At 37.3% G+C, this 11,650-nt stretch overlaps 2 protein-coding genes across 2 annotated transcripts in view; both read right to left on the bottom strand.

Annotated features, from left to right (window-relative positions):
• Positions 1-2,775: 2,775 nt before the first annotated feature.
• Positions 2,776-4,615, bottom strand: LOC128549537 (zinc finger protein 468-like). Its single transcript, XM_053526407.1, has one exon. The coding sequence runs from the start codon at positions 3,408-3,410 to the stop codon at positions 2,943-2,945; it is 468 nt and encodes a 155-aa protein (XP_053382382.1). The 5' UTR covers positions 3,411-4,615; the 3' UTR covers positions 2,776-2,942.
• Positions 4,616-7,528: 2,913 nt separating this feature from the next.
• Positions 7,529-11,650, bottom strand: part of LOC123540220 (zinc finger protein 468-like) — a 28,590-nt gene continuing 24,468 nt past the window's right edge. The window contains exon 2 of the mRNA XM_045325054.2: positions 7,529-8,938. Coding sequence (XP_045180989.2) covers positions 7,803-8,432 — 630 coding nt within the window. The 5' untranslated portion in view covers positions 8,433-8,938 and the 3' untranslated portion in view covers positions 7,529-7,802. The remainder of the gene's footprint in view (positions 8,939-11,650) is intronic.

Here is an 11,650-nt window from a genome sequence, read left to right as displayed (position 1 = left end):
TTGCGAGTTAACACAACTGCATGCAGTGTGTGCTATCCATACGGATAAATACAACCAGATGTTCTGTTGCGCAACATATCATACTTGATTAACTAAGCAAATGCAAATGCGATATAGTGGTCTGATAAACCTAAAATTTTAGTACTTAAAATTATGTGACCGGTGTCTTAATTTTTTTATTTCTTTCTGTACTGTTACATATTGTAAATACATGTGTTTTAATTGCTGCAAGTTAAAGTTTCCACAATGCCAGACTGCCTTAGTCCATTTCTTAGCCTGTACTCAAAAATGAACTTTCATTTAATAAAATCGAAAGAAAGCCTTGAAGCAAAATGTTATTTTAACACTAAATATTACAAATCGAGTTTTAAAAGCTTTAGATGAATCAAAATTTTCTTATCCGGATACCTTTACAATTTAAACGTTTTTAATTAAAATTTCAATCACATATCACTGATGAAATGATATTTTTATCATTACAATTCATATGATCATAATTACATCATAGCTATCTTTTCATAAGGTTGGTTATTATTTGAGGTGATCATGAAAATATTTTATCCTGTAAAATTCTTGCATTAATTATACGGACTCCCATTTCGTCTTTCTTTTTCTTTTATAGATGATAATAACACTGTTTATTTGTGAAAAGTAACCTGGGTTCCAGTCGGTTGATTTTTCATGTGTTTCTGTTCTACTGTTAGAAACTAAACGGGCCAGTAACAGCAACTTTCTCACACACATAAGATAGCGCGTATGTTATGACAAAGCAAAAAATATCACCGACTGAATCTCAGGCTAGGTGATAAGATACGTTATGTTACCAAACGGGTAGATAAAGGGAGAAACTCGCATATCTAATTCTTCTTATCAACGGTAAATACAGGGTACTGTCCCTTGATGAAAGAAGACTTTAGTTTGACATGGGCAATCATGACAGATACCGCTCGTTGTGGATCATTACATTAACAAGGCAATATTTCGGCACTTTTAATCAGAGCAAAAGATGAAAAAATGGTACAGCCGATTATGTCCGATATTATACTCGACCAAAAACGTGGTCCGGCCATGGCCTGACCGGCCGCACCATCGCTTTGATAAAGCCTCTCCGTCTTGTATGTAATCCTTTATGTCTTTCAAGATGAGAACTTTGATTTGATGCATAATCACAAATATTGCATCTGCAGCTTTTCTCTCCCGTAAAAGTTGCCATATTTGTATTCAGAAAAATGCACATTTAAATGTTTCTCATCTGTATGTACATGTATTTTCATATGTACAGTCAGACTACTATGATAATAATAATGCGTAATCACAAGCGCAGATTTAACGCATTTCTCTCCTGTTTGTATTCTCATATGTATTATTAGGTCAGATGATTTGATGCATAATCACAATCGTTTTTCTCTGGTATGTATAATTGCTGACAAGGTCACAAACAAAGATGTCTTAAGGTATTAGATCACTAATAGAGAACCTCCTTTTTAAAGAGTATTCAATTCCTACCATAAACCTACTTTTACTGCAATTCTTATGGGGGGGGGGGGGGGGGGGGGGGCTTAGGTTCAAGCCCTACTGGGACCAAATTTTTTTCCTCTTATTTTCCTTTTTTTCTAGTAAGTTTTTACTTCTTTCAAGACTTATTATTGATTTCTTGTACAAAAATGAAAAAAGATGAATTTTATAAGCGATTTCTTGGTGTTCAAAGTGAATTTACTACTTAAACAGAAGGGGTAGAGTTACACATCTTTAAAATATTGAGTTACATGCGGTGGAAGTTCTCTATTTTGCTTTCACTCTTAGATTAAATATTGTGGAAGAAATTTAGTTAGGTTTTACGTCTGCCCTAAGGTTATTGTTAAATGAAGTAAGCAAAATTCAAAACAGAAACACAGGATTCGACCTTATTTTTTCAATGTTGAAGTATGAATTCTGTCTCATTAAATCCGTTTACTTGAGGCACCATAGAAAAAATGATATTGACATTTTTATTTTGTGTTTTATAATTGTTTACCAGTAGTTTGATGTTTCTTTAATTAAAATTAATTGTAAAATGAGTTCTCTGCAAACGTTTTGGATAGTGGCCATCACTCTGAAATTTGTCTCTACTTCAGCTTGAGGAGATACCATAAGTTATACAAAATTTATAAAAAAAAAATGGCACAGTAAAAGTTGTTTAAAAATTGCAAAATAGTGCAAAACACGGTTACCTTTCAGAGTATACCAAGCAAAGGCCATTTTGTAAACATTACTATTAGTGATCTAATACCTTAAGCAAGGCAAATTCCACCTCCATCTTTGCCTTGCTAAACCAGAGACGCTTAGGCTGGCTAGGTCACGTTCGTAGCATGGACAGTGGTCGCCTTCCAAAAGACCTACTGTATGGTCAGCTTGAGCACGGCACTCGACCAGTAGGCCTACCGTATTTGAGATTCGGCGATGTTTGCAAGAGTGACCTGAAGTCAGCACAGATAGATTAATTCTTGGGAGAACAGGGCGCTAACAGATCGTCATGGAGATAAGATGTCGCTTCCGGTGTAAAAACAGGCAGAGGAGAGGAGAGATGAGAAACATAGACTGAGGAAGATGAGAAGGAAAGCTTTATCGAGTTCTGCAGAGCAATCCAACTTCATCTGCGATGACTGCAGCAGAGACTGTCACTGCAGAATAGGACACTTCAGTCATCGAAGACGTTGTTCCAGTTCAAGCTCTACCAGGCGCAACCCATCGTCTTAGAGAAGGACGGAGGCCATGAAAAAGAAGAAGAAATAATTGCTACAGTGTTTTTATATCAGAACTTATTACATACACATGTATTACTAAATTTAGATTTAGCAGCATTCTCCCCTGGACGAAAGCATTCTTCCCTGGACGAATTCTGGTATGTACAAGTCAACCCGATATGACAATAACATACAAATCCATAAGTCTCTTATGTCTAACTAAATGACAGACTCTCCAGAATGTATTCTTCTCCCATGTTTCTTCAGAGTACTGCGGCTACAACAAGCAAAGTCACAAATATCACATTTGAATGTTTTCTCTCCAGTATGTGTTCTCCTGTGTTGACTCAGATGACCGCTCTGTTTAAAAGCACTGTCACAAATGTCACATTTATATGGTTTCTCTCCAGTATGTATTCTCATATGTGTCTTCAGCCTATTGGCATCAATACAAGCATAATCACAAACACCACATTTAAAGCATTTATCTCCGGTATGTATTCTCCTGTGTGTCTTCAGATTACCGTTCCGACTACAAGCAAAATCACAAACATCACATTTAAAGGCCTTCTCTCCAGTATGTATTGTCTTATGTATTTTCAGACTACCACTCTGTTTACAAGCATAGTCACACACATCACATTTAAAACGTTTCTCTTCCGTATGCATTTTCCTATGTATTCTCATGTTTCTTCAGACTACCGTCTTCAACACAAGCATAGTCACAAACACCACATTTAAAATATTTATCTCCAGTATGTATTCTCCTATGTTTCCTTATATTACCACTGTGATTACAAGCATAGTCGCAAAAATCACAGTAAAAGCGTTTCTTTTCAGTATGCATTTTCAGACTACTGCTCTGAGTATAAACATAGTCATAAACATTACATTTTAAGGATCTTTTCTCTAGTATTAAATCTCATATGTCTCTTCATATCGCTGTATTCAAAAATATAATCACAAACAGGACATTTCAAGTGTTTCTCTTCTGTATGCTTTTATGTTCTCTTTGATCACATGCATGTATATCTAGAGATCATTTTCTTACTGTACGCATTCCGCTGCGTCTTCCCAGATAACAGCTATAAAAAGATTCCCCATGTTTTCTGTTAAATGCCACTTTGGATAACTACTTTTAAATGTCTCTGCTGTGTATTCTAATTTCCTTTATGCCTACTTTTTTTGTAAAGATTAGGATTGGAAAGGAATAGCCTTAATGTGCAAAGTTTCTTCTGTAATCTAAAGTGATTTCCTAGCTATCTGCATTCTGTATTTGTATGGATCTGTACTTGTTCTTTTTCTTTGCTGCCTTGTCATCAAAAGAATTTGATTTACCATTTTCAATATCTATAAAGAAAAAATATAACAGTTACAAGTAGATGTATAACCTAACAAGAGTTGCATAACAGCCCAAGGTTACTTATCATATTTTTTGTTGGGTTTAACATGACACACCGACACATGATAGGTCATATGGCGGCTTTCCAGCTTTAATGATGGAGGAAGACCCCAAGTGCCCCTCCGTGCATTATTTCATCACGAGCGGGCACCTGGGTAGAACCACCGACCTTCCGTAAGCCAGCTGGATGGCTTCCTCACATAATTCAAAGCCCCGAGTGAGGCTCGAACCCACATCGATGAGGGGCAAGTGATTTGAAGTCGGCGACCTTAACCACTCGGCCACGGAGGCCCCTTTACTTATCATAATCCACAGCTAGATTGAACAATAAACAAAGAACAATGCTATCGAATAATTTTAAAATCAGGCCAGTGGTTTTAGCCGGTAAGATTTTCAAACTTTTCCGAATACCCAAAAAGTTCAGACAAGCCCAAGACCACTGCTGACCATGTTTTAACCAAAGATTTGAAGGAATTTATTATATGGTTACCAAATGCACAAAGCTGTGGAAATATTTTTAAACTAGAAGATACTTTTGCAGAAAAACATATGTCTCTCCCACTGCATAGTCTTATAGGCAGTCAATAGGGGACAAGAGCCAACAATCGTGGTACAGGGCCACACATAATTTGAACAATCTTGGTACAGGGACACACTAGGACCATTTGTGTCAAATCATTTTAAAATCATGCTAGCAATTTCACAAAGGAAGATTTGTATAGTGTCCACTATATACATATAGGCAAAAGTGACCACACCCTTTGGCGGCCATGTTTTTTTATGAATCAAAATGATTTAAACAATCTTGGAAGAGGGTCACACAAGAACCATTTGTGTAAAATTATTCCAAAAATCGGTCTAGCAGTTTCACACAGGAAGATTTTTTAAATTTCCACTATATACAAATAGGGAAAAGTGACCACGCCCTCCAGCGGCCATGCTTTTAGATGAATCGGTATAATTTTAACAATCTTGATAGAGAGTGACATAAGGACCATTTGTGATCACAATACCTCACCATGAGCACTTTATGCTAAGATGAGCTAAGAGTAAGAAAAAAAGAAGAAAAAGGAAATAAAAGAACAAAATGATATGAAATAAAATCTTAATCAACTATAGTGGGGATATCTATACTAGCAGTAAGTATGATTTAGCTCAGCCTCAGAACTGCTGATCAACAATGTTACATTTGACCGAGGTCAACGTCACTCCCAATAACTTAAGATTAAAGATTCATCTGATAATCATGTAATTATGATGAAACTAATCAATCAGGGTCGATAAGTTTGACACAAGGTGTGCCGAAGTTGTTTTCACACCTGCAGGCAATCATGACAGATACCGCTCGTTGTGGACCATTACATTAAGAAGGCAATATTTCGGCACTTTTAATCAGAGCAAAAGATGAAATAAGAGGCCCATGATGGCCCTGTATCGCTCACCTGAGTACCATTGCTCAAAATGATATGATCATTGCACTTAAGGACAAGAAGGTCAAAAAATCATAATAAAGATCAATCAAAAGAACTATGAGAAAAGCTAAAATTCTGACCAATTTTTATGAAGATGCATTGAAAAATATGGCCTCTAGAGAGGTCACAAGGTTTTCCTATTATTTTACATAATCACCTTGTTTATAAAGGCATGTGATCCAGTTTTGTACTTGGCCAAGATATCATCAAGGTGAACATTCTCACCAATTTTCATGAAGACCTCATGAAAAATATGGCCTTTAGAGAGGTCACAAGGTTTTTCTATTTTTAGTCCTACTGATCTAGTTTTTGACCGCACGTGACCCAGTTTCGAACTTGACCTAGATATCATCAAGGTGAACATTCTCACCAATTTTCATGAAGATCCATTGAAAAATATGGCCTCTAGTGAGGTCAAAAGGTTTTTCTGTGTTTAGACCTACTGACCTAGTTTTTGACCACAGTTGACCCGGTTTCAAACTTGACCTAGATATCATCAAGATGAACATTCAGATCGACTTTCGGCCTCTAGAGTGGTCAAAAGGTTTTTCTATTATTTGACCTACTGACCTAGTTTTTGACCGCATCAGACCCAGTTTAAAAATTGACCTAGATATCATCAAGATGAACCTTCTGACCAATTTTCATGCGGATCCCATGAAAAATATGACCTCTAGAGAGCTCACAAGGTTTTTCTATTATTTGACCTACTGACCTAGTTTTGGGCCGGACGTGACCCAGTTTTGAACTTGACCTAGATATATTATCAAAATGAACATTCTGACCAATTTTCATGCAGATCCCATGAAAAATATGACCTCTAGAGAGGTCACAATGATTTTCTTTTATTTGACCTACTGACCTAGTTTTTGAGCGCAGTTGACCCAGTTTCAAACCTGACCTAGATATCATCAAGATGAACATTCTAATCAATTTTCATGCAGATCCCATGAAAAATACAGTCTCTACAGAGGTCACAAGGTTTTTCTATTTTTAGACCTACTGACCTAGGTTTTGACCGCATGTGACCCAGTTTCGAACTTGACCTAGATATCATAAAGATGAACATTCTGACCAATTTTCATAAAGATCCCATGAAAAGTGTGACCTCTAGTGGTCACAAGCAAAAGTTTACGCACGCATGCACGCACAGACGACGGACGCTGCGCGATCACAAAAGCTCACCTTGTCTAAAAATGTGACCTCTAGAGTGGTCACAAGCAGAAGTTTACGAACGAACGCACGCACAGACGGACGGACGCAGCGCGATCACAAAAGCTCACCTTGTCACTTTGTGACAGGTGAGCTAAAAATGCACATTTAAATGTTTCTCATCTGTATGTACATGTATTTTCATATGTACAGTCAGACTACTATGATAATAATTATGCATAATCATAAGCTGAGATTTAACGCATTTCTCTTCTGTTTGTATTCTCATATGTATTATTAGGGCAGATGATTTGATGCATAATCACAATCGTTTTTCTCTGGTATGAATAATTGCTGACAAGGTCACAAACAAAGATGTTTTAAGCAAGGCAAATTCCACCTCCATCTTTGCCTTGCTAAGCCAGAGACGTTTACGCTGGCTAGGTCACATTCGTCGCATGGACAGTGGTCGCCTTCCAAAAGACCTACAGTATGGTCAGCTTGAGCACGGCACTCGACCAATAGGCCGACCGTATTTGCGATTCAGCGATGTTTGCAAGAGGGACCTGAAGTCAGCACAGATAGATTAATTCTTGGGAGAACAGTGCGCTGAACAGATCGTCATGGAGACAAGATGTCGCTTCCGGTGTAAAAACAGGCAGAGGAGAGGCAAGATGAGAAACATAGACTGAGGAAGATGAGAAGGAAAGCTTTATCGAGTTCTGCAGAGCAATCCAACTTCATCTGCGATGACTGCAGCAGAGACTGTCACTCCAGAATAGGACACTTCAGTCATCGAAGACGTTGTTCCAGTTCAAGCTCTACCAGGCGCAACCCATCGTCTTAGAGATGGACGGAGGCCATGAAAAAGAAGAAGAAATAATTGCTACAGTGTTTTTATATCAGAACTTATTACATGTACATGTATTACTAAATTAAGATTTAGCAGTATTCTCCCCTGGACGAAAGCATTCTTCCCTGGATGAATTCTGGTATGTACAAGTCAACCCGATATGACAATAACATACAAATCCGTAAGTCTCTTATGTCTAACTAAATGACAGATTCTCCAGTATGTATTCTTCTCCCATGTTTCTTCAGAGTACTGCGGCTACAACAAGCAAAGTCACAAATATCACATTTAAATGGTTTCTCTCCAGTATGTGTTCTCCTGTGTAGACTCAGATGACCGCTCTGTTTAAAAGCACTGTCACAAATGTCACATTTATATGGTTTCTCTCCAGTATGTATTCTCATATGTACCTTCAGCCTATTGGCATCAATACAAGCATAATCACAAATACCACATTTAAAGCATTTATCTCCGGTATGTATTCTCCTATGTGTCTTCAGATTACCGTTCCGACTACAAGCAAAATCACAAACATCACATTTAAAGGCCTTCTCTCCAGTATGTATTGTCTTATGTATTTTCAGACTACCACTCTGTTTACAAGCATAGTCACACACATCACATTTAAAACGTTTCTCTTCCGTATGTATTTTCCTATGTATTCTCATATGTTTCTTCAGACTACCGTCTTCAACACAAGCATAGTCACAAACACCACATTTAAAACATTTATCTCCAGTATGTATTCTCCTATGTTTCCTTATATTACCACTGTGATTACAAGCAAAGTCGCAAAAATCACAGTAAAAGCGTTTCTTTTCAGTATGCATTTTCAGACTACTGCTCTGAGTATAAACATAGTCATAAACATTGCATTTTAAGGATCTTTTCTCTAGTATTAAATCTCATATGTCTCTTCATATTATCGCTGTATTCAAAAATATAATCACAAACAGGACATTTCAAGTGTTTCTCTTCTGTATGCTTTTATGTTCTCTTTGATCACATGCATGTATATCTAGAGATCATTTTCTTACTGTACCCATTCCGCTGCGTCTTCCCAGATAACAGCTATAAAAAGATTCCCCCTGTTTTCTGTTAAATACCACTTTGGATAACTACTTTTAAATGTCTCTGCTGTGTATTCTTATTTCCTTTATGCCTACTTTTTTTGTAAAGATTAGGATTGGAAAGGAATAGCCTTAATGTGCAAAGTTTCTTCTGTAATCTAAAGTGATTTCCTAGCTATCTGCATTCTGTATTTGTATGGATCTGTACTTGTTCTTTTTCTTTGCTGCCTTGTCATCAAAAGAATTTGATTTACCATTTTCAATATCTATAAAGAAAAAATATAACAGTTACAAGTAGATGTATAACCTAACAAGAGTTGCATAACAGCCCAAGGTTACTTATCATATTTTTTGTTGGGTTTAACATGACACACCGACACATGATAGGTCATATGGCGGCTTTCCAGCTTTAATGGTGGAGGAAGACCCCAGGTGCCCCTCAGTGCATTATTTCATCACGAGCGGGCACCTGGGTAGAACCACCGACCTTCCGTAAGCCAGCTGGATGGCTTCCTCACATAATTCAAAGCCCCGAGTGAGGCTCGAACCCACATCGATGAGGGGGCAAGTGATTTGAAGTCGGCGACCTTAACCACTCGGCCATGGAGGCCCCTTTACTTATCATAATCCACAGCTAGATTGAACAATAAACAAAGAACAATGCTATCGAATAATTTTAAAATCAGGCCAGTGGTTTCAGCCGGTAAGATTTTCTAACTTTTCCGAATACCCAAAAAGTTCAGACAAGCCCAAGACCACTGCTGACCATGTTTTAACCAAAGATTTGAAGGAATTTATTATATGGTCACCAAATGCACAAAGCTGTGAAAATATTTTTAAACTAGAAGATACTTTTGCAGAAAAACATATGTCTCTCCCACTGCATAGTCTTATAGGCAGTCAATAGGGGACAAGAGCCAACAATTGTGGTACAGGGCCACACATAATTTGAACAATCTTGGTACAGGGACACACTAGGACCATTTGTGTCAAATCATTTTAAAATCATGCTAGCAATTTCACAAAGGAAGATTTGTATAGTGTCCACTATATACATATAGGCAAAAGTGACCACACCCTCTGGCGGCCATGTTTTTTATGAATCAAAATGATTTAAACAATCTTGGAAGAGGGTCACACAAGAACCATTTGTGTAAAATTATTCCAAAATCGGTCTAGCAGTTTCACACAGGAAGATTTTTTAAATTTCCACTATATACAAATAGGGAAAAGTGACCACGCCCTCCAGCGGCCATGCTTTTAGATGAATCGGTATAATTTTAACAATCTTGATAGAGAGTGACATAAGGACCATTTGTGTCCATTTGTGATCACAATACCTCACCATGAGCACTTTGTGCCAAGATGAGCTAAGAGTAAGAAAAAAAGAAGAAAAAGGAAATAAAAGAACAAAATGATATGAAATAAAATCTTAATCAACTATAGTGGGGATATCTATACTAGCAGTAAGTATGATTTAGCTCAGCCTCAGAACTGCTGATCAACAATGTTACATTTGACCGAGGTCAACGTCACTCCCAATAACTTAAGATTAAAGATTCATCTGATAATCATGTAATTATGATGAAACTAATCAATCAGGGTCGATAAGTTTGACACAAGGTGTGCCGAAGTTGTTTTCACACCTGCAGGCAATCATGACAGATACCGCTCGTTGTGGACCATTACATTAAGAAGGCAATATTTCGGCACTTTTAATCAGAGCAAAAGATGAAATAAGAGGCCCATGATGGCCCTGTATCGCTCACCTGAGTACCATTGCTCAAAATGATATGATCATTGCACTTAAGGACAAGAAGGTCAAAAAATCATAATAAAGATCAATCAAAAGAATTATGAGAAAAGCTAAAATTCTGACCAATTTTTATGAAGATGCATTGAAAAATATGGCCTCTAGAGAGGTCACAAGGTTTTCCTATTATTTTACATAATCACCTTGTTTATAAAGGCATGTGATCCAGTTTTGTACTTGGCCTAGATATCATCAAGGTGAACATTCTCACCAATTTTCATGAAGATCTCATGAAAAATATGGCCTTTAGAGAAGTCACAAGGTTTTTCTATTTTTAGTCCTACTAATCTAGTTTTTGACCGCACGTGACCCAGTTTCGAACTTGACCTAGATATCATCAAGGTGAACATTCTCATCAATTTTCATGAAGATCCATTGAAAAATATGGCCTCTGGTGAGGTCAAAAGGTTTTTCTGTGTTTAGACCTACTGACCTAGTTTTTGACCACAGTTGACCCGGTTTCAAACTTGACCTAGATATCATCAAGATGAACATTCAGATCGACTTTCATACAGATCCCATGAAAAATATGGCCTCTAGAGTGGTCAAAAGGTTTTTCTATTATTTGACCTACTGACCTAGTTTTTGATCGCATCAGACCCAGTTTCAAAACTGACCTAGATATTATCAAGATGAACCTTCTGACCAATTTTCATGCAGATCCCATGAAAAATATGACCTCTAGAGAGCTCACAAGGTTTTTCTATTATTTGACCTACTGATCTAGTTTTGGGCCGGACGTGACCCAGTTTTGAACTTGACCTAGATATTATCAAGATGAACATTCTGACCAATTTTCATGCAGATCCCATGAAAAATATGACCTCTAGAGAGGTCACAAGGATTTTCTTTTATTTGACCTACTGACCTAGTTTTTGAGCGCAGTTGACCCAGTTTCAAACCTGACCTAGATATCATCAAGATGAACATTCTAATCAATTTTCATGCAGATCCCATGAAAAATACAGCCTCTAGAGAGGTCACAAGTTTTTTCTATTTTTAGATCTACTGACCTAGGTTTTGACCGCATGTGACCCAGTTTCGAACTTGACCTAGATATCATCAAGATGAACATTCTGACCAATTTTCATAAAGATCCCATGAAAAGTGTGACCTCTAGTGGTCACAAGCAAAAGTTTACGCACGCACGCACGCACAGACGACG

This window comes from Mercenaria mercenaria, chromosome 16, assembly GCF_021730395.1.
Source record: "Mercenaria mercenaria strain notata chromosome 16, MADL_Memer_1, whole genome shotgun sequence".
NCBI classification, from domain to species: domain Eukaryota; kingdom Metazoa; phylum Mollusca; class Bivalvia; order Venerida; family Veneridae; genus Mercenaria; species Mercenaria mercenaria.
This window is presented reverse-complemented; position numbering and strand designations above follow the sequence as displayed.